Source organism: Mastigoproctus giganteus, chromosome 2 (genome assembly GCF_048544385.1).
Source record: "Mastigoproctus giganteus isolate SK-2022 chromosome 2, ASM4854438v1, whole genome shotgun sequence".
NCBI classification, from domain to species: Eukaryota; Metazoa; Arthropoda; class Arachnida; order Uropygi; family Thelyphonidae; genus Mastigoproctus; species Mastigoproctus giganteus.
Window position 1 is genome coordinate 231,593,788 of NC_143576.1, and position 24,609 is coordinate 231,618,396.

Genomic DNA, 24,609 nt, shown 5'->3' on the forward strand with positions numbered 1-24,609 from the left:
AGCTCCTACTAGCCTCGCCTGATTTTTCTTTGTTCGGGCATTTTAAAAATGAAAAACCATCTGGCAGGGAACTGATTTGGTGATCACAATGCAGTTAAAATGGTACATTGAAACTCCGTCGCATAGCAATGCCTCCAAATTTTACAAAAGTATGATGGCACTGATGACTAAGTGGGACAAGTGCTCGAATATCTATATATATAAAACGCTTAGGAATGCTCCCCAAATTTTCCGACTGCTAATTGTTGCCAGCACTCGTTCAGGCGGTTCACCTTTCAACCTATGCCGGAAAGCTATCGATGTATGTTTATTTTATCTGTCTTCAATTTTAATAAACCGTTCTAAGTTTTAAGCAGTGGCGGCTCGTGACTCTGATGTATGGAGGTGCTGCTTCTTAAAATTACATTGAATTACCTTAGACATGTAGACATTGATAGTAATAATAATAAGCAAGTTAAAAATACCACAATACATTAACTGGACACTTACCATTAACAGACTTGTGTAATCTCGAAATTTTATTTAAAAATAAAATCCATTCTAAGGTTTTCATTTGTTGAAAATAGATTAATAACTTTTTCATTCAAGTTTGGTGAAATATTCAAATCAGCACTGCTCGCCCCGCAGTTCCTTTGCCTCGTTTTGAAACCTCTAAAAAATGCGTTTGCCAACCTGCCAACTAGGCATTGACTGAACCACTGGGACCAAAATCTGGAACTGTGTAGTACACACTTCCACCTACGGCAGTGATTCTCAAAGTGGGTACCGCGGCACCCTGGGCTGCCGCTTACTCTTTATAGGGGTACGGTGACGTCGAATTTAGCATCGGCTTACATCGTGGCCGTCGCTACAAAAGGTCGTCATCACTAGAAGAACAGATTTGTCATTATTTTCCTGATATATCTATCAACAGTTTTGACTGGATACGAAATCCGTTTGTTGAATCTATTAAATTGGAGTTAAGCCTTAAAGAAGAAGAGGAATTAACACAAATTCGCAATGACCGTACGTTGCGATTAAAATACTCTGAAATTTCACTCTAATCCTTTTGCATATTAATTAAAAAGGAATATCCAAACATTGGAGCCAGAGCACTTCAAGTTTTGGTACAATTTTCTACCTCGTACTTGTGCGAACTCGGGTTTTATACGCTCGTTAATATCAAAACTAAAAAGAGGGAAAGACTGAAGTCGGATGAAAATGAAATGCGAGTTTGTTTGTCTAAAATACGCCCGAATATAAACGAACTGTGTAGATCGCATCAAGCACATGTTTCACATTAATTATTTTATGTTTTGTTCTCTTTTTAAGAATATATTTTTATTGTAATAAGAATTTTTTTTCCTCCCTAAAATTAATAAAATTTCAATATAATTTTGTATTTTTTTTTTTTTTTTTAATTATTTTAGTTTCTGGATATAAATTAGAAAATGTACTTATTGTTCTAAAACATTAAAATAACTATGAAAAAACAATCGAATATTATTTCTTTAATTTAGATTTTTTCATACAATTTATTATTCTTAGAGATATATAAATTGTGCATAAAATGCGGTATGAGGCCAATTTTTAAATAAAAATTTTTTTGTTTAAAAATCCTGTACCAAAAGCCAAACGTTTTTTTTTTTTTCATGCATTTTTCAAAAATGAAAATTTCCTCATTGCCCTTCCACATGCTGGGAATTTTTCATAATGGATTTAGGGTGTCTTCACATTAAAAAGTTTGAGAACCACTGATCTACGGTTACACTTCAAAGTTGAAAACGATTTCGTGTTTTAATTCGTTTATTACTGAAATGATTATTGGGAATAGAGGATGGGTATACTATATGCGGGACCTGTTAATAAAAATATTCATTGCGTCGCATTGTTCTTCACAAAATTTCATATAACTCCGTTGACTATATATTTACATTTAAAAAGCTGGGGGGGGGGGGGGTGCTGCAGTGCCTACCAACGATCCGCCCCTGGTTTTAAGAAGTGTAAAAATGGCTGAACAGTGTGTAAGAACTTTTAGAAAATGTAGAAGAAATGCTAATGAAATATTAGAGGAGAGATCTACAGACCGAAACGAGACTCTACGACTACGAAGGCGGACAGAAAACATTGAAGAAAGTGAAGCAAGATTGGAAATGAGAAGACGAGCGAAACGCCGGGACTAATCAAATAGAAGTACCGGATGCGAATAATCAACAAGCTGTAATTAATGTGGAAGAGCATGAGATAGGAAATGTGTATTACAACTGTGAGTATTGCAATTCAAGATATTGGAGACATGAGTTAAACACATCGAATAAATATATGTTGAAGAAGATGGGGAACCACCTGCAAATAGAGACATATGCATATATCCCACAGGTGACTGCTGTAGAATTATATCACCGCTAAACAAGACTGAAGGATCTAGATTAAACTATTTACGCCATAATCAGAAAGATGGCGTTTGTTACGCCGGGTACAACTAGTTTTTATTTATTTATTCAATTGATTGCTACTTACAATCGCCCCTTGTACAGCGTGCAAGCTAGAAGATAAAATTATAACCCTATATTATAACTCTATTCTATAACTTATAGAATAAATTTACAAAAAATTGACAGTTTAAAAATAAAAAAATGTCCTTCGTGCTGGGTGTCTTAAAGAGAAGTATCTATAACATGTAAAGCTTACCAAACTTCCAGAACGAACTGCTTGATGGCAGCATAACAGCGAGAAGCAAAAAGATTGTTTCTAGTCAGTCAACCTCCAAAACCACGGCAGAGATTTTGAAAGAACTGCGCATTAGGGCTGCCTTCCCAACTCAATTTTTACTTGCACCGCATGCAAGAGGCTATGGATTCTAGTTAGTATTGTTGTGACTCAGTTGTTTGTTGGAAGATAGTCGTTCTGTAGGTCTTACTGGAGCATACTTTTTCGCAGTTTACTTGAAACCGTTCAGGATTTCCATTGTATTAAGCGAGAACGTCTTGTTAAAGCTTTTCAAGGAGATTAGGTTGGACCGGAGTGGTTTGATTTGGAGACTGCATGATTGCCTCAGACTTCGTGGGTGGGAGATGACGCCCGATAGGACTGGCGCATCATATCTACCTGTCAGTAACTTGGCCAGTATTATGAATATTTGTCCTGATAATAATAAACTTCAAGGTGTCCACTCCATATTTGCACACAAAATGCCTCTTGATACAGTGAAGGGAAATTAGAATAAACCTAAGGAGCCAATATTCAATGCTTAGGAAGGTTTTGACGTAAGTTTCTGGAGCTGATGACCAAATGACCGAAGCATATAAGGCAATGGGGCAACGCACCTAATAATATATTCTTTCACCAGTTGGGCATTATGGACCCCAGTTAATTTCTGTCTTAAGCGCCAGATGTGGTTTATGTCGTTTCACTCTTCTGTAATTATATATTTTTTTAACACTAAATTTCCCTTGTAGTTTATCTGAGAATAATCCCTTATCATTTTTACTCTTTGAAAAAATAAATATTTAATCCTAACTTCGATTAATAAAAGTAATTTTAATTCACAATTCAACTTGTACAGATGGCGAACATCTTGTATTTCTAAGGGCCTTACATAACGTGTACATTTACTTAGATTACCAGCAATGATGACACACCGAAAACTTAATCCTTTCATCATCAACAACCATTCAAAATACACAGTTAATGTTAGTTGTCCTCTAAACACCTGAGATCATAATTTGATGACGGTTTCGTCTTCATCAGAGCCTCCATCCCATGGCCGTTTGCAACCTCGTGTTGTTTAACATTATAAGAATTCGAACAGATGATGATCTGAGTGATTTATATTCCTCGTTTCCTTCGTTGGACTACTGTTTTTAATCTTCTGAGTCCAATGTTTGACCAGCTCGCATCACTGAAATTTATTTTTGAAGGGAAGAAATCCTTTCGCTGTCAACCTTTATCTAAAAAGTGCCAAACTATTCAAGATAACGATATGGCATATCGCAATTGGCGTGTATCTAAATCTTCAGCTTCATTTTCTGCCTACATTAAAGCTCGCATCAGTTGTAAAAAAAAAAAAAATAATAATAAATGAAATAAATAATAGTAATAAATCAAAAGTCGATTCTGAAAGGGGTACGAACAGAACACTTGCTTCTTGTTAAAGCTATTGGACATCCAGATGGTTCTATTGCTTCTTCATCTAACGATACAGCTGAATTATTAGCATCTTACTTTTATTCCTTTAGCTCTTTCATCGATGACATTTGTAAATCACCTTCCACTACACCTAACACATTCCATTCATGACGCCCCTGATTTTCATACAGAAATAAATCAGAAGAATCCTAAACAATCTCGATCCAAAAAAAATTCTCCAGATCCAGACAGCATCTCTTCATCTGTCCTTAAAGCCCGTGCTTCTGCTCTTATGTCGTCTTTTTAGACTATCTTACTCGCGTATCTTAGTTCTTTCCAAAGTAATGGAAAAATTCAACAACCTCTACCTTTTACACAATTTTGAAACTTTCAACAAAATTAACAAATCGCTAATATGAATTTCACCAGTGTCGATCTACAAGTGTATCTTGGCTGATGTTATTCATTTCTTAGTAAATCACATGGAAAAGGTAGGGTAAACTCAAGAGATTACTCTCCACATTTCTAAGGCTTTCGTTCGCATTTGGAATAAAGGTCTTCTATGTTCTTATTCTTCAATCAAGCTTCCATCTTATGATATTCCTTCTGATTTTTTTTCTCTGATCGCTCACTTCGGTGATGGGCCTGTCTTCTAAATTTCTCAACTAATGCAGGACTCGTTTCCTACTGTATCTTAATGGCCTCCTTCTAGTAACTGGAAGTCTATCCACAGTTTTGTTGATGACCGAATTTGACTTTCTAGTTCAACAAATTCTGCTCTACACAAACAGCTACTACGTCTGAAATATTCATCACAAGTTCCTTAAACGCTAATTTCCAGGTAATTCTTTTAAAACCCAGCCCTGCCTTCTTTTTTTCTTAAAGGAGTCTACTGCACCCAAGCTCATTTTCAATAACAATCAGAGTTCAAGATTACATGTTTTACTAGGATAACCCTGACCTCAAAACCTTTCTTGGTGTACATATTTCGCAAATATTGCTTACTATTTTCTACATCGAAAAACTAGATTTTATCTTTGCTGACGTGGTTACTTTTCTTCTAAATAGCTTCTCGCCTATACAAATCAAAAATTCGCCTACCAAGAAATAGAGTCCCTCCCCTCCCCTTACAGAACTTCTTTTAAACTTCCCGGCTCTATCCAGAGGAGGGCAGTCCGGTTAATTAATGTGCTGTCACAAACACATTCCACTCCCTATCACAGATATTTCCATTGGCACTTTTCTTCTGAATTAGCATTTGTAATAGCACCTTTTTCTTTCAAACCAGTCTGAATACATGCATCATCTAGCCAACAATCATTCACAGTTCAACCCTGAAGTTTTCCTCTTTCTTATTTATCTCTTCGACTTCTGCTCTTTGGAACAACCTTCCTCCTCATGCATTTCCGTAAAATTACAATCTACAGAAAATATCATTGTCATCTTAGCCTTCAACTCTCTTACGGTACAAAAATATTACTCCAATTCCTTTCGTGTTTGGGGTTATCATTTTAAAAAATCGAACATTAGAAAAAAAAAAAAAGAGAAAAAAAAAGGTAACTGTTTAACATCCAGAGTGAAATTTCATCACGCATACCAAAAAATAATGCACTGCAAGAAACTCTTACATCCGCCACATCACAAAAACTACACCCTGTGAAACTTATAATACTGCTTATATTATAATACTGTACTGCTATTGTAATCTACCATTCCACAATAGAGGCGACTAAAAGAATTTTGTCGCCAAGTTGCGCAGTTAATTTCGCAAATGAAATATTAATTTAATTCTGGTTAATACCATAAACGCGATTCCTCGTCAAGAATAACAACTTTGATAATGTATAATGCTTGTAGATTAATGTATGGCATTCAATTTTTATTCTTCATTACTGCAATGCAGTGGTGTCCAATCTGGGGCCCACGAATAATTTTTATACGGCCCGCGTGGAAAGAACTAAAACAGCATTTTAGTTCACTAAATAAATCTGTTGCACATAAATGTGTTGGGAATTTGTATTTTTTATATATAACCTGAAAATAAAAAACAGTAACACGAAAATAGAAACTTCCTTTTACATGTAACAAGATATGGAAAATGTAACACAATTTTTTCTCCAATCACTCAGTGCGGCTCGCGAAACAAATTAACTTTGAATATGGCCCCATGTATGGGAAAAGGTTGAACACCACTGATATAATGTATCCACAAAATGAGTGGTCGGTTTAGCACAAGGTTATAGTAACACAACAGTAAGATATTTGAAGGGACAAAACTGCAACTTTCTGACCAATATTTCTTTCATTTTATTTAAAAGTAAATTTATAGCTCCTGATATCATTTAAAACATCACATAGGGGGGGATTATATGTTAAAAGCCTTGTAGATTAACTCAAGACTTGAAGGACTCTGCAAGGCTTTAGGGGGGAAATTTCTATCAACATGGCCCACACTTGTAGGTAGAAGAAATTTGTTTTGTAGAGACGGGATACACTTAAACAAAGGTGGTGCAAAAGTTTTTGCCTGTATTATTGAGGATACCTTAAAGGTTCAGGGAAACCGCTAGTTAGGGGGGGGGATGTGGGTAATACTGCGGGTTATCTGATAATATTGGTCAAAGTAACTCTTGCACATACCTCAAGAGTTCTTATCTGTTACCCCAACTGGACATATTATCTAGATGTTCTGGGGGCAGAAACGTTTCAAGTGAGCGGGTAGCTAATATCAGGGAGGAGAGCCTAAAAAAATTCAAGGGTTGTGTTAGGGTTGTTAAATATACAAGAACAATAAGTCTTAATTGTTTATATAATAATGTTAGAAGTGTCGTCAATAAAATGAGCGAATTCGAACTGCGGGTTAAAACAAGTAACGGTGACATAATAGGGCTTACGGAGACGTGGTGCCACCGGGAAATTGGGGATGATGAGTTTCAGTACGGCTTGTATAATGTATTTAGGAAGGATAGGGTATATAGAAGGGGTGGTGGGGTAATGCTTCTTATCAGAAGCAGCCTGAGTGCGACGATAGCTTTCCCGGATTCAGATGTTTCACATGCTAATATAGAATCTGTATGGTGTGAGATAGTTGGAAACAAAGGTATAATGCGAGTAGGAGTAATCTACAGACCAGGTGATTGTGAAGATTATGATGAAAGCCTCTACATGCAAATGGAATGGGAAAGTAAGCATCAATGTCTTATTATGGGTGATTTCAATTTGCCTCTAATTGATTGGAGTAAATGGGAAGGAAACTCGACACGGGGAACAAAATTTTTTTAAATCAACTGGACTGTTATTTGTATCGACATGTCAGGGAAAGTACTAGAGAAAGAATATCCTAGACCTCATCATCACCCATGAATCAGATAACATAACAGAGTTGACAGCAGAGGAACCAGTAGCAGGAAGTGATCACGGAGTTCTACGGTGGATGATGATGAGAGAGGTAGCAGCAGTAAAAGGCAAAGGAATGGGTTTTAATTTCAGAAAAGGAAATTACGATGCCTTAAGGTACTATTAACATGGCCTCTATTACTATTATTAATAGTAATACTATTACATGGCCTAGATATCGCGCAGAGAATGAGTACCATTGAACTGTGGTACGCTTTTAAAACATTAATCACAGATGCCTTGAATGCACATTTATCATTAAAAAAATACTCCACGAGGAGGGTTCCAAGTTGGATGAATAGTGAACTTGCCACATTACTTGAGCAGAAAAAGGTGGCATGGAAAGGTTACAGAGCAATAAAAAGTACTGAAGCCTATAACAGCTACAAGATGATCTGTAATACAGCCACAGAAAAGATTCGACAGGCAAAGACAGTTTATGAGAAATCACTAGCAAACAGAGCAAAGGGGGGGGGGGGATAAGGAATTCTTCACATATATAAATGCCAAGAAGAGCAGGACAAACCAGATCGGACCTTTACGTAGGGGAAAGGGGATAGTATTAAATACACCAGCTGCCGTTGCAGATTAACTCAACAGTTATTTTGCATCGATATTTACAAATGAAAAACCTTTTGTGGCAATGGGAAATTGTGGGAGTGAAGTTGAAAAATATGTAATTAATGATACTGAAATTTCGCGAGATTATTTAATGAAAAAACTTAAGGAATATACCCTATAATCTTAAGGGAGGTGGCAAGTGAGTGCATTGAACCATTGAGGCTAATTATGCGAGCATAACTATAGACTCTGGGGAGATTCCCTTGGAAAAGTGCCAATGTATCTCCCATACATAAGGGTGGTTCTAAGAGTGAAGTGGGAAATTCGACCTGTCAGTCTGACTTCAGTGGTAGGGAAAATCATGGAGGCAATGATCAAGGGTGGAATTCAGAATCATGTGGATCGAATTGAAATTCTCAAGGATACTCAGCATGGTTTTGTAAAGGGAAAATCGTGTTTAACAAATCTGGTTCGCTATTTTGAAAGGGTCACTCACGAGCTGGATTTAGGGAATAATTTCGACATTGTTTATTTAGATTTCAGCAAAGCTTTTGACTCAGTCCCACATGACCGGTTGCTTTATAAGCTGGAACAGGTTGGAATCACTGGGAAAATCCTTAGATCAATAGAAGGATGGCTTCAGGACAGGAGGCAGAGGGTTGTGATAAATGGCTATTCCTCAGATTGGGTTGATGTAAGAAGTGGGGTTCTCCAAGGATCAGTATTAGGACCACTGTTGTTTTTAATTTTCATAAACGACATCGATGAAGGGATAGAGGGCGTGATGTCTAAATTTGGATGATGTTAAAATTGGTAGAGTAGTTAATGATCACTGTCAAGCTGAGCTGCTTCAGAGAGACCTAGATAGACTTCAGGAATGGTCAGAAAAATGGCAGCTATGATTTAATCCAACAAAGTGTGAGGTACTACACATGGGAAACTGTAATCCCAAAATAACTTATTCAATTGGTGGAGTTCAACTAAACCCAGTACTGGAGGAAAGGGACTTGGGTGTTACGATACGGTCAGACATGAAATTCTCTGAGCATTGTAGACAGGTTGGAAGGAAGGCCCATGGTGTCCTATCGATGATCTATCGAACTTTTGCAAGTAGAGATAGGGACGTGATAATCCCATTGTATAAGGCTTTTGTTCGACCACACTTGAAATACTGTGTTCAAGTATAGAGACCGCAACTAAAGAAAGACATCGAGCATCTTGAAAGGGTGCAAAGACGGGTAACTTGCCTGGTGAGATCGGCAAAAGGGCGTCCTTATGAAGAAAGACTTGGAATATGTGGGTTGCAGAGTTTGGAAACTAGATACCTTACAGGAGATTTGATTCAGGTGTTTAAGGCTCTGAGAGGCATCAGTAAAATGAATGAGGACAAAATTTTCAAGATTATAAATGATGCTAGAACTAGGGGGCATAAATTCAAGTTACAGGGGGGGAAATGTTTAGATTGGACTGCAGGAAGTTTTATTTTAGCCAGCGAGTTATAAATTACTGGAATAAGTTGCCTACATGGGTGGTAGAGGCTAACAGTTTGGGGAAATTCAAAGGTCATCTGGATAGTACCTTCGGGTCAGGGAAGCGCATAGGATTATAGGTTTAATTTCCTTTTCTTTTATTAATTATTATTATTTATTTATTTTTATTTTATTATTTTTATTATTTTTTTTATCATGGTTTTATTCGTTTTTTTTTTTTTTTTGGCTGGTGCCGCATGGTGCAAGAAAGCCCTAGGCTTTCTTGCACCATGCGGCCATTACTAATACTGGTCTCATAAATTATGATCAACGTTCACAAAAATTAATAAGGTACTCTAACGCCTTCACATTTTGAATTTCATAAATCGATATATTGTCAATCAATTATATTACGAAAGAAAGTAATAAGAATTGGTGAATTTAGTAAACAATTAATTACAGTCTGTCCCCGACATACGTAAGAGAGACATTCCAGGATTTCTTACGTAAGTCGTTTTTACGGAACTCGGGAATGACTAATAAAATATTGCTACTATATCCCTGATATGGCAAAATTCCAAAAACCACATAATATCCTCAGAAAAATAGTTATATACCATAACAATTAAAAACTTTACCTGGGGACAGCGGCGAAGTAGTCGGAGTGACACATAAGAAAAGAAAACAAAAGGTATTAAAAAAACGCATATTATTGTACTGTAAAAACTGATATGTATTTCGTGCCCTCTGCACAGTGATACCGTCATCAACCAGTGACTTCTGATACCACTCCAGATTAAGAGAATTATATCTAGAACTTGTTCCTGCTGATCATGTTTTTGAATGACATTACTACTTCTGTTTGACAGTACACTTTTTTTTTCTTTGTGGGCTACTTTGGGCAGCACTGCATAAAGACGTGGGCAAAGACATAGATAAAGATTTTATTTTATTTATTATTATTATTTTTTAATTTATTTACTCTATGCTATTCTCTTTATTTTTCCGTCTTCTGCTGTCTCCTGGGAATGACTTGTGTATGTGTTTGAATGGCTCTAAATTCTCTTTAGCCATCCAGTGCGTGACTGTCGAGTTGGCCATGGTACATGCGTAGTTGTGGCCTACCTCCTCGTGGTGTAGACGGACACTGGGCAGTCTTTCCAGGTGATCGCCTGCCTGGTGACAAAACGGCCAGAAACAACACACACACTGCAGGAACATAATATTACACACATTTCTGCTCTGTAACCATCGCACATGTCTACATGTATTTCGTGCGCCGTGTAGGCTTTATAAGGGCTATTAAGGAAATCAAACCCAAAGTGTACGTATTTAAGATAATTGGTCAAACCACACAATGAATCAAAGTTCGCGTCGAACGTGGTCTGCCCGCACTACTCCTGTTACCTCTAAATGACCCATAATCGCACAAATTTTGATGCACACGCGCAAACAAACGGTGGTCCGGTACATGTCTGTTGGGAAGCGTTCTCCATAAATTCGTTGAGCGGCTCGTCCGTTGCCCTTTGCTAATCCATACACTAGGTGCATGTCTGCCAGCTCACAGTTCGTAAATCGATACATGCTCTTCGTGCGACTACTGCTTGAATGAGTAAACCAGAAATTTTCTCTCTCGCGAACTGATGAACAGCGCAGTCCAGATTAACAGAATTATATCTAGAACTTGTTCCTGCTGATCATGTTTTTTGAATGACATTACTACTTCTGTTTGACAGTACACTTTTTTTCTTTGTGGGCTACTTTGGGCAGCACTGCATAAAGACGTGGGCAAAGGCATAGATAAAGATTAACGACTTACGGTGACGTTTCCGGTTATGGGTTCCTATGCGATTCACATTCCTTTAGATGTTACCTACCTCCCCTAAACGTTTGTACCAATATTTTTGAGGCACCCTGTATATATAATTTGTATTATGAAATGTAATTTTTATAATTATATTATTGCAATAAATATCATATAACATATATATTTTTTAATATTATATATATTTAATATATATATATATAATTTAATAACGACACGGTAAGTAATTCATACTTAGGGGTGCCGTTATTAAAAAAAAAGGTTGAAAACCACTGGGCTAGAGTGTAATTCTCCGAAGAAATAGCGATGGGACACAGTTCACGTGGCTTGAACGTTGTGGGGGTTTCTCTGAAGTGCTTCGACGTAGTTCACCTGTTTCAAAATCATGTTGCCGAATATTTCTTCAGAATTTTTGAAGCATAAAATGAAATGTTACTAGTTATTTATCTACATTCTAGTTAGGCGCCTCCGTAGCCAGGTGGGAAGGAGCAGCAGTGCGTAGCACACGCTTCTTGATTAGACCGGGGTTCGAGCCCGTCACCACCAAATACGGAGGATGCGGAAAGGTCAGGGAATGACCACTGCATATCCCGGAGCAATATGGCCTTAGTTGCTAATGCTCCTAAAATCCAAATAACAAAACAAACAAACATTCTAGTTACGCCTCATGTTATTATCCAACGTAGTTTGTATGAGAACGAAAATAAAAACTTATACTTATTGTTCCTTCATTCGACTTCACTCTTAAAGATTATACAGCAAGTATCTTTATGATTTTACGAAAAAAATTTAAATTAACGTAACTCGGGTTAAGTAAATCTGGGACTAACTTGAATGCGTTTACAAAAATAACAACAGGGTGCACAAGCTCTTAGGATTCCTTTGATTTGTATGTCTTTGGGTCTGATGGTCTTGGAGCTTTGGTGTTGACACTCATCTGAAGCGGCTAGTGTCGGAAGTATTGCATTACATTCAGCAATATTAAGGACTCGGAAATTTTTTTTCAAAATCTAGGCGTCACCTGCTAAAAGTCTGTCACCAGATGGGGGCACGCTAAAGGAGGAAAACTCTTCCCCTCATGTCACGCGATGAGGTGAAAAGCTTGCATGTTAAATTAATGCCGATTACCAAAAGGAGCCAGTAATTAATCAACCTGTGATACTGGAATGTTCGTTAATAATTAGGTAAAACCTTTTATATTTCTTTAAGTGATTAACTTTTCTCTATATATTAATTTAATTATAAACGATAAATTAATTGTCACCAGCGTTGTTGTCATATCGCAACAACACAAATCGAAAAAACCAAGAAGAGAGATTATGAATCATCACGTCAATCCTCAGGTTACGAACACCAATGTTATCGTGTATGCCATAGTGCCTTTTCTTGAATGAATAGTCTTCGAATATTTATTTATATTCTCCCTGATCATATATAAATTGATAATGCTGCCGACAGTTTGGTGTCCGTTTTAAGAATCCACCGTATTGTATCTTTGTCGAAATTCGCGCCAATCCTTGGCAAGACACAAACCAAGTTATCCTAAAACAAAGACTTCGCAGGTTCAATCTCCTAGCTGCTAGATTAACCTGTAAAATACTGGTCTTTGTGATGGATTTCTCAGTTGCCAATGACGAATAGGTGACCGAATTTGTCGAATCATGAATATAAGTTGCAATAAGCCAACAGTGTCATCAGCAACCTAAAAAGTCTTAAGGAAGGCTTCCTAGAGTATACACAAGTATAGCTCCGATAAAGTCACAGCGATGCACCATAATTTGAAAGTTGGGCAATAATAGAGGATGCATTCCTTTAGGTAGGTAGGTAGTCCATGAATTCAAGTCAGCTTCTAGATTGGATGTTGGGTAGCATTTGCATCACAATAAATAGGTCAGGTCGCCTTAGCTTGTGGGTGGTAGGTTGCTGCGGGAAGATAGGCCCACAAAGTGCACAAAGAGTTATTTTCCACTGGCACTCCTGTCAAAAGTTAGGAGTCGTGATGCCCCATCATCATTCTTAGTGCTGCAATAAGATGGCGAGAAAAAATCCTGTTAAATATTGTCTTGAAGCCTAAATTGGTCGACTATCTGCATGGAGGAACTATAGTTCGTATGCAAACATTCTATCGAACTTAACAAATGCGATAATCAATCGTTTTGGGAGTAGCTGACGTCCAATTTACTGCAGATCGATTTTTCTTTTCCATGTTACTAGTACGAACTTGCACATAGTCTTAACGGCAACATGTTTTGGGGTCGATGAGAACTTCAAGAACTTTATGAAATGTATATGCTGAGAACAGTACAACATAAGATGCAGTTGAGATGTTTTTTTATTTTTTTGTAAAGGACAAACCAGTAAGTTCCGATTTGTCTAGGTTGACTTTCAATGAAAATCTGGCGATACACTGCAATGTACTTGTAAGTTGCTGCTAATTTGTGATATGACTTTCCGAATTTCATATCGCCCGCAAAGCTGAAGTTCGCTGATTTAAACTAAGCTTGAACTTCATGCAGTAATTTACTTTTGTGTTCCTTGATAAAATTTCTTAATATAAATAAATACCTTTAACTCATGGATGTTTACAACAGGAATTAAAAGAGTATGACTTAAAGAAATTGGGAAAATCTACATCACATGTTAAGTTAACGGAAGTGACATGCCTTTCCTCAAATGAACTCTATGATCCCAAGCGGATTACCAAGCTAAATCGTTCTATTGTTTTTAGGCCGAGATTTAGAAGCTACTTTATGAAGGGAGAAGGGGAAAAGATCTTTATCGACGTCACTGTGCTAAAATTATGCTTTCCTACAATTTTTTTTTTTAATATTTGTTCCTTCGCAAAAATAAAACAGAGACACGAATGCTTTGTAGTGGCTGAGTCATTCCTATTCGACAGCGACATCTAAAGGTCTAGTGACACAAAACTAGCATGCCCGCAAGCCACGCCGGGTCACAAACCTCATACTAATTCCATCCAACTTGCTAGGGTGACCAAGCTACTTGCTCGGGTCGCAGACCTTTCAAGGTTTGCCGCAGAAATACCACACAGCATTCGCAGGTCACGAACGGTTGTGAAAAAGGAGGCAGAATCCGAAGGGGTACGACGGTTTGACAGACAGCATTTCACACGCTGGTACAATTATGCAGTGACTAAGGTAACTTTCAATTAAAGACGCAGTAAAAAGGATCGCCAAACTAGGGGATCCGGATCTCTTCTGACTCATGCCACCACCATCGCCACGTGTATAAACACCAGCCTTCATCTGAGGAATTTAACGGGTCACATAAGTAACCAACGATTGCCGCACCAGAAGGCGAAGTAGCAGTGTGTTAGGAGAACACAATGCCAGAGACATGACAGCAACCTGCTGAGCGAGAAAGCAATAAATATATACATTTATTTCTTGATTTGCAAATAAAATTACGTGCCTGTCTTAGCTCGACTTTATAATCGAACAACACTGCAGTCACGTAAGAGTTGGATTCCCAGTTGTTATTCTGTATTTAGCTATAGATATGATATGTTTATGCAAAGCAAGGTTAGAGGCTAAGGTTACTTTAATTTGAAAAATCTCATCTCGTCTTACTCTAGAGATCTGAGTAATATCGAAGGGATGGGTAATTTTATTTATTTATTATTTTTTAAAATCCGATAGTAGAGGATTGAGTAACGTATACAGGACTGAAATAATATGGGATTGAGTTTTACTACTACGCTGGTGTGCAAAATTTAAGGACTAGTCAGGTTTTCACCTGTAGCTTCTCAGAGGAATGGCTTGGATATGGGAAAAGCATACCAAAGGAACCACGTGAGGTACAGAAATAATGAAGGAAACAACACCGAGACAACAACGGAAACAAAACGGTACAGAGGGACTTTATTCAAAAATGGCAACATAGCACTGGCTGCCATGATACAGATGCATCACTGCCAAAGATGGAACACAGGGAAGAGGTGGTCCTCATATATGGCCACCCCTAATGTCGATGCAGGCTTTGCACCGCCTGTCCATACTTAGAACAATGATGTTGATAAGTTCTTGCGGTAACATCGTCCATTCCTCTGTCAGCGCCATCTTCAGCTGGTGAACATTTTCTGGTGGGTGTGAACGTGCCGCTAGGCATCTCCCCCAAGAGCGTCCCATATGTGTTCGATGGAATTTAGATCGGTAGAACGGGCAGACCAATCCATACGAACAATGTCCTCACTTTCCAAAAGCATATGCAGTGCGATGGGGTGTACCGTTATCATTCATAAACAAGAACTCGGGGCCAATGGCACCTCGGAACAGACGCACATGGGGAAGGATTACCTCAGTGCAATAGCGTGCACCGGTTACAGTAGCGCCGTCCAGTATCTGGAGTTGTGTACGTCCATCCAAGATAACGACTCCCCAGATGAGAACACCTCGACCGCCATATCGATCATTTTCAGTGATGCTTGCGGGGTGATAAGTTGTGCTAACCTCTCGCCAGATTAGCTGACGTCCAGAATCTACTCTCATCAGTAAAGAGTACCTTAAGTAAAGATTCTGTGGTTGTAACCTTTAGAAAGTGTTGGTCCTTAAGTTTTGCACACCAGTGTATTATCAATCTCCTAGGGGAGAACAGTTTGAAGATTTAGGAATCTAGAATTCGTTTAAGATAAGAGACGAGGAAGTAATGTTAGTTTCCCATTTCCCACCAAAAAAAATCGTGTTTTCGGGTGGGAAATAGGAAACTAACTTGTTCGAATAAATGCAGCGCCCGATGAGAAATTCCCTTAAAAAGAATTTCTTCCATATACCTAAGAAATCGAACCTCAAACCTTTTCTAAATAATTAACGCAAGGAAAGTCAATACAATCACTGCAAGCAATTTAAGAAACTGTTGGTAACCAATCTGGAAGTTTTGGTTGTTTGTGCGAATGAAAATGCTTTTAAAATGTCAAAAGAAACTGCATAAGTTTCTGAGAATATTTCCTGGCAGTTTGTTCATGAATGCGGTTGTAAGTGTTGAATGCTTCTTCTAAATTTCCAGTGGCCGGATCCATATTGGCACTAATTATAATTAATTTTTGTCCTGTCCAACTTTTAGAAAGCAACAACATAATGGACGAGAAGAGCTTAATAACTCAACAGTAAAAATATTTGCCTTCCTTTTTATGAATAAGAAGATATTGGAGAACAGCTGTACTAGAAATATACTATAAAATATGAAACTATAAAAAAATTAACTAATGAAGGACAAGTTCTTAGTGTTAATAATGACCAAAAGAGGCAAAAACACAGGCTTCTGCTGCATAAAAAAAAAAAAAAAAAAAAAATTCTCTACTCTACTTCTCTATATCCAACAATGATATTCTTTCCATTGCCAGAAACTACAGATCCAGACCCAAATTTCATCATATCGTCAACCACTAGGAGAGTCAGTTTATTCCAGTGGACAAACTGGAATAAACTGTTTCTCTTGGAGGGCATCTGTTAGTCCCCCCCCACCAATAATTTGCATTTAGAGACCTCTGATTTCTGTGTCCATTTTAATAAAAAAAAAAAAAAAAAAAATCACCCCCGTGCGTATTTGCACACTATTCTATAAACTCACATCTTCGTTAGTCTCTCCTTATACGTACATTATTATTATTATTAATTCAGATAAAGAAAAAGTTACATTCATATGCTAGGAGGATAAAACAGCCATCAATATTTTTCAAATAACACAAAATATACAGAAATCTATGAAAACAAATTACAATAGGCGATGATTAGATTTAGATATTACAATATTGGTGCTTCTAATATTTTAATGTTAAAAGCACCAATTCATTTTTAAATATTTCCTCCAAGAGTACGGGAGGGGGAAGGAGAGAAACTAGCGAGGTAATCAATGCTGTCCAAAACATGAATAAAGACGAGAACCAGGTTTATTCGGCATAGATGGGAGGCGAAGGAGAATTGGCACCTGTAATATGATATACATCCACCTGCAATTCTAACAAGGCGACTGTTTTGTCTTCGGGTCCTTTCAAGGAGCTAAATATCTTTCTTCAGATGAGGACCCCAAGCCTGAGCACAATATTTCAAACGCAGTCTCATCATTAAATTTTATGATAGAACAATAACCTCCTTCTACCTAGAAGCAAAAGCAAATTAAATTACTGATCAGAACTGTGCACTTCCTGGCCACCTGCTTGCTCTGCATGGTGACGTTCGTGATTGATTATATCATTAACAATGATACAATCAATCTCTCTCCTCATTTACAGCCTTCAGCCCTAACCCTCTCCACAACATTTGGATTCCGTCAACGGCGCGAGGAACTTTTATGGCTTCCCTCCTCACTTGGTGGCTGCTTAGTCAGTCTGAAGCGAAGGCAGCAAGGTCTTTCCCCCTCCCCTCTAAACTTGAGCTTTTCGTCCAACAAAATAGGTAAAGATACCGATTTATGGACATAATACACATGGGTAGATGAGATTATTATCAGGTTGCCCTAATATAACAGTTTTTTTTTTAAACTCTCTGCCTTTTGTGTGATATTATCAGGTTGTTACTTCCTATATGTAAAACCTTACATTTGGCAGCATTAAAATGTGACTGTCATCTGGGGGCCTATACAAATCATTCTGAAGGAGCCCAGCATGACTTGCATCATTACCCACCCACACTTCCGACAATCACACAACTTGCAAATTTAAATATCATACCTTTATTATTTCATCAATATCATTCAAGAAAATTAGAAGAAAGAGAAGCCCCAGCACCGAACCTCGAGAGCCCCTTGACCCACTCTGAAGAGCGACTGTTCAGCAACTCTCTGCTTGTAACTTTCAACTATCCATCAACCCACCACATGTTCTCGGCTATAATCTCAACAGTACCACTGGTGTGAAACACTGACTTTCGAAAAGCAGATTTTTTTTTTTTTTTTTTTATCCAGACGTTAGACTTGAAATTAAAAATAAATAAATAAATTTCTTCCTTATACTACGGGACGACCATACGGTCAGAGGATACAGAGAATGCAAGAAACATCACAGTATTTAGCAGTCACGGGAATGAACCACGGTCACTCAAAGCACGTGTACTCACGCACCCTCCCGCCTGACCACTAAATTTCCTTAACAACATATGCATTTTAAACACTGTATTTAATTAATATTAATTTATATTAAGATATAGTAAGCATCGTATTGTTTATAAGTACAGTATGCTTCAAACATTACAGACGGCGTGATTCACAAGGAATTTGCATGAGAGAGAGTCAATGCTGTCTTTACGTACAGGTTTCTCTATCTTTCCCTATCTCGTTTCCCTATCTTTCCCAACCTTTCCCTATCTCTTCCATCATGCAGTATGATTGATGACTTTTGAGGTTATGATGAACGTCGTGGCGAGATCCAATATTCCTTACATTTCGAGGGTACAGCTCTAAAACGGTGTTCGCAGGCCGGCCGCTAGTTAGTACACCGGACTGAACCTATTGGTAACTCTCTAGGAAGCTTCCGGATCAGCTAGTGTATAATCTTGCTGCCTCTACTCTGCCAGATAGTGACTGGAGGGAGTCCGAGTAGTGTGTATGCGGGGAGCATTGTCGAGGCCACGTTATGTCAAGGATCTGGGTATATTCTTACCACATGTACGCCATATCCAAAAATTTCATTACTTCATACAGCATGTCCCACCTACTTTTTCTTACTATTGAATACACCATGAATTGTCAAACTAATAGAGCAAGCTTATCTGCGAAAAGATCTAAACCTCCCAAGGACTTCCTAATTCATTTCACAAATATACGTGGTCTCAATTCTAATCTCAACGATGTCCATTTCCACTTGCAGTCTGCCAAACCCCATGTACTTTTTCTGACAGAATCTCAGATATCGGCTGATTCATCTACTGCTCATCTCAGATGCCCAAATTATTCACTGTATGATTCCTTTCGCCTCAAAGGTGGTACTTGTGCATATGTCCGTTCTGATATTCCCTGTCAGAGACTTGGCAATTTGGAATCTCCTCTCTTTGATCTTCTCTGGCTTAAAATCTCTCTACCTCATTGTGTCAAATTCATCTGTGGTCTCTACCGTTCTCCCAACTCCACTAATCACTTGGAGCTCTTTGACTTCCTCTCTTTGAAACTTGACTTTCTCCAGTCCAACTTTCCTAACAGTGAAGTAATTTTCCTTGGTGATTTTAACGTTCACAACTCCAGCTGGCTTCCGTTTTCTAGTCACACCGACCCAGCAGGTCGAGATGCTGAGGCTTTTGCAATTACTAATAACATAGCACAGATTGTTCATTTACCTACAAGAATACCGGACAATCCTAATCATACAGCCAATACGCTTGATCTTTTTCTCACAAACAACCGTTCTAAGTACACGGTCGAAGTGAGAGGTCCTTTAGGCACTTCAGATCACAACTTGGTGATTGTCTCTTCTCCAATGGAACCTTTATCCCATGGCTATTCCCAACCACGTGTTGTTTGGCATTATAAGAATGCGAAATGGGATGACCTGCGAGACTTCTTTTCTTCTTTTCCTTGGTCGGATTACTGTTTCAAAACTTCTGATGTCAACGTTTGCTCAGATCGTGTCAGTGAAATTATTCTTGCAGGAATGGAATCCTTTATCCCACACTCCACTTTAAAATCTCGTCCTTTATCTAAACCTTGGTTTTCCAATAAATGTGCTAAGGCTGTCCAAGAGAAGAACGTTGCATATCGTAATTGGCTTGTTTCTAATTCTTCAGTTTCATTTTCTGCCTACACCAAAGCTCGCAACAATTGTAAAGCAGTTATTAATCAGTCCAAACTAGAGTTTGAACAGGCTAAGAGTAGAAAACTTGCTTCTTGCCCTAATGGTAGCCGAGCATTCTGGTCTCTTGCCAAAGCTATTGGCCGCAACTTTTGCCCATCTCTGCTCCCACCTCTGTCCAAACCAGATGGTTCTGTTGTCACTTCAGCCAAGGATAAAGCTGACCTGCTAGCATCCCATTTTTCTTCCAGCTCATGTATTAATGATCTTGGTAAAACACCTCCCACCATTCCCAACACGCTCCATTCAATGCCTCCTGTGGTCTTCCGTCAAAAGGATATCAGAAGGATTTTGATGAATCTTGATGCTAAGAAAGCTCCAGGTCCTGATGGTATTTCTCCACTTGTTCTCAAAACCTGTGCTCCTGAACTTACTCCTATTCTTTGCCGCCTTTTTTCACTTTCTTATTCCAAAGGTGTTTTTCCTTCTGCTTGGAAATTTGCTCATATCCAGCCAGTTCCTAAAAAGGGTGACAAATCCCTCCCATCCAATTATCGTCCCACTGCTATTACTTCTACTCTTTCTAAAGTAATGGAGAAATCAATTAACCGCCAACTCTTAAACTACCTAGAAACCTTCCGTCTGATCAACGATCACTAGTATGGATTCCGTCAGTGTCGATCCACTGGAGATATTCTGGCTTATGTTACCCATTTATGGACTAATTCAATGGAAAGGTTCGGTGAAACACAAGTAGTTGCTCTTGACATCTCAAAGGATTTTGATTGTGTTTGGCATAAAGGTCTTCTAAACAAGCTTCCATCTTATGGTTTGCCAACTGTTTTTAGTAATTGGTTATCCAGTTTTCTCTCTGATCGCTCACTGAGGGTGATGGTAGATGGCTCTCTGTCTTCTAACTTCTCCACTAATGCCGGTATCCCCCAAGGTTCAGTTCTTTCCCCCACTCTTTTCCTCTTGTATATCAATGACCTTCTTCCATTGACTGGAAATCCTATCCATAGTTTTGCCGATGATAGCACATTGCATTCAACTTTCCATTTTGAGAAACCTTGTCCTGCCCAATCAGCTTCAACTTCTCGAAAATCTGCTACCAATTCCTTAAATGCCGATCTTCAGGTAATTCTCCAGTGGGGCAAAGACAACTTAGTTGATTTCAACCCTTCTAAAACTCAGTCTTGTCTTATATCTCGCAAAAAGGATTCTTCTACTCCTATGCTTATCTTTAGTGACACTCCGATTTCTAGGCAAAATGATATATCTCTTTTGGGGATTACCCTGACTTCTAATCTCTCTTGGCACAAGCACATTACAAATATTGCTTCGTCTGCATCTAAAAAACTTGGTTTTCTCTTTCGCTCTCGGCGTTACTTTTCTTCCAAACAGCTTCTCACTCTGTATAAATCGCAAATTCGCCCTGCCATGGAATATTGTTCCCATATCTTGGGTGGTGCCCCCAAAACCTCTCTCCGGCTTCTTGATTCCATTCAGAAGAGGGCAGTTAGGTTAATTAATGATTCATCTCTAACAGAGTCTCTCCACTCGCTTTCTCATAGACGCACTGTTTCTGCTGCATGCCTCTTCTACAGATACTTCCATGGGCACTGTTCTTCTGAATTGGCTTCTATAATTCCTGCTCTCTCTTTCAAAACAGTCCAAACACGTGCTGCCACCAGCCAACATCCATTTACTGTCCAACTTCAAACCCACAGAACCAACTTTTCATCTTCCTCATTTATTCATTCAACTGCCGTTTTCTGGAACAACCTTCCTTCATACGTATTTCCTGAAAATTACAATCTACAGAAGTTCAAGTCCAATGTCAACAAATATCTTCTTTCGTCTTCTTAACCTCAAACCCAAGCACGGTACTAAGTACTAGGTTCCAGTACCTCTCGTGTTTGGGGTTCTCATAAAAAAAAAAAAAAAAAAAAAAAAGGTGCTTCAAAGATTATTGAAGTGCATTTCTCAGGTGGGAGCACAATTTCGAGAAGGTGAAATGAAAGTAAGGATAAGGTTGCTAGTGGGAGCTAATTCCCATCCCTATTTATAAATATGTATTCGTTTCGCTGCTGTCAGGAGGAGAAATTGAGTGTCTGTGTGAGCTGTTAGCATAATTGATATTTCTCCAAGAGAGGTAGCTCGGAGGAACTGTTCTGACTAATACTCACATTTAGTTTTAACGAGGATATTCCCAGAACGCAGCTATTTTACAAATTTAGAAGAGCCTGACATCCCTTCTGAATCAAGAAATGCGACACTTTCTTTCCCTATGAGTTTCTTATTACCTGAGCGAATTATCTGATATCTTTGTGATGGACTGATGGAGACCACGTTGAGTCCCGGAAGAAAGATTCAGAATATCAGAATTCATAGTTGATTTAATTTGTTTAAGTGTCCGACTCCCCATTCATCACGGAACCTAAAGGAAACGCCCACTACCCGGCAAGCATTAAATGCGTTTAGGAGCGGAACACCACAGCTACCCAAACACCATACCAGCATCTCTCTCTCTCTCTCTCTCTCTCTCTCTCTCTCTCTCTCTCTCTCTCTCTCTCTCTCTCTCTCTCTCTCCGCGAGCCCGAATCCTATCCCTTGGACTGTGAGAGTGGAGGCATGGCACTGACACAATTTACCCTTGCAGTTGGACTCACTAGCCGATTTATCCCGGACGAGCCGACCCAGTATCTCCCGTCTTATTGAAGCAAATGCCAAAGTTGCGTGGTGAAGCTGGATCTCCTATACCGCAGGACCCCTCCCTTTCCGAATTTCCATGGATTGCAGTGCACAACAAACACACCGGATTCTTATGAGTTTAGGCTGAAATCTAGGCTGTGGGCACTGGATCCCCGTGACTAATCTGGAGGAACAGCAGCATCATCATAGGAAGGTCCCTCACCATTCACAGGTGCACAAGTCGAGGGGATATATCGATGAATAAAGTGAGTAAATAAGGAAAGATTGGATTTTCAGGAAGCCGTACGGGTGATTATAGGCAGATGGTGGATATTTGAAAGTCAACATTTTAAACACATGAAATGTTACATGAATGATAAAAATTCTAATAATATCTTTAAATTTCATTAGCACTTACAAGAATGATTATAAAAAATCAAACACTTGCCTTGTTGTCGGTAACATCTTCACTCCTAAAGCTAATTGTATCTAAAGTAGACCCTTTTGAGGTGATCGCTCGTAAATGGGGGTCCCGACTTGCAAATTTTTCTTCCAAAAATAAAACAGCTTGTTTGGCAAGATTTCCAACTCTACGAGTATTATGATGAGGTGAATAATTAGTGTCATCTCGACAGCCACGAGTTAATCCATCCAGTTCGTTGATAACTGATTAAAAAAAAAAGGGGGGGGGGAAGCAATTTTTCTTAACAAATGCAATAAACAAACTACATTAATTAAACTCAATACTAATATTAAATAAAACAAGTTATACAGTTTAGAATATGCACTTGGAGATAAACAAATTTCTGTTTATTCTCGAAATGGCCAAGGCCAGAAGAGTTTACAGCCAAATTTTCCGGTTGTCATACCGGAAAATTTGGACAATTATTCGCAATGGACAATTATTATTATTTTTTTTTTTTTCCCAGTGGCAGCGGGCATTCTTACTTGTGGCCATGCACGCTTACCACTGGACTTGTGCGAAGAAAACTAAACAATCGGTAAAGAACCCTTATTGAAGTAACGCATAAATTTTAAAACAACTAAAGCAGAAACAAAGTAACTAAATTAGTTATTTTGTTTCTGCTTTATTTAATTGTGCTGGCAGAAAAAAGCACACAACTGTTATCATTCCGCATACATAATACATAGCGACCTGCATTTAACTACATTAAGTGGCCACATTAATTAGCTAATGGTGAGTAGGCCCAACTTCAGTTCTCAGAACATTGGATTCGTTGTGACATGGGCGCAATGAGGTGTCAAAAGCGTGCCACAAGTATGCTAGTCCATATTGACTCAAATGCTTCTCACTGTTGGTACAAATTGGATGGTTATAGACCTCTACTCCGAAGAGCTCATTCGACAGGTACTCAACTCGACTGAGATAAGATTAACCCCAGGGGCTTACATCTGGTGAGTATGGGTTTGGCACACCCAGGGTCCTGAGCCGGATATCATCATTCTTTTCTTTCTTGGTGATTCCCTTCTACTTCTGACTCTCTCGGGGTAATTGTGATATTTTTTTTTTTTTTTTTTTTGCTGGCGCAGTATAAGCCTCAGGCTTCCTTGCACCATATAGCTAATAATAATAAAAAAGGTGACGGACACCACCACATGTTCCTGGACCAATTCTGTACAATTGTGGTCTTATATGGTGCATTATCCATTGTTCCTGCTGTAGGGTTTCAGGCGCAACAGCAACTTAGGACATACTGCGCCTTATACTGTATATTATGTCGGTAAATTGCGTGTATTCTGTGGTAAATTTGATGTTTGCTACCCCAATTTTTCGGGGAGAAAACATCACGCTATCCTCACATGAG

At 38.5% G+C, this 24,609-nt stretch overlaps 1 protein-coding gene across 1 annotated transcript in view; it reads right to left on the reverse strand.

Moving 5' to 3' along the window:
* LOC150090239 (telomerase-binding protein EST1A-like) overlaps window positions 1-24,609 on the reverse strand; it is a 311,345-nt gene that overhangs the window by 20,922 nt on the left and 265,814 nt on the right. The window contains exon 18 of the mRNA XM_090390224.1: window positions 23,232-23,449. Within this exon, the coding sequence (XP_090246350.1) occupies window positions 23,232-23,449 (218 nt within the window). The remainder of the gene's footprint in view (window positions 1-23,231; window positions 23,450-24,609) is intronic.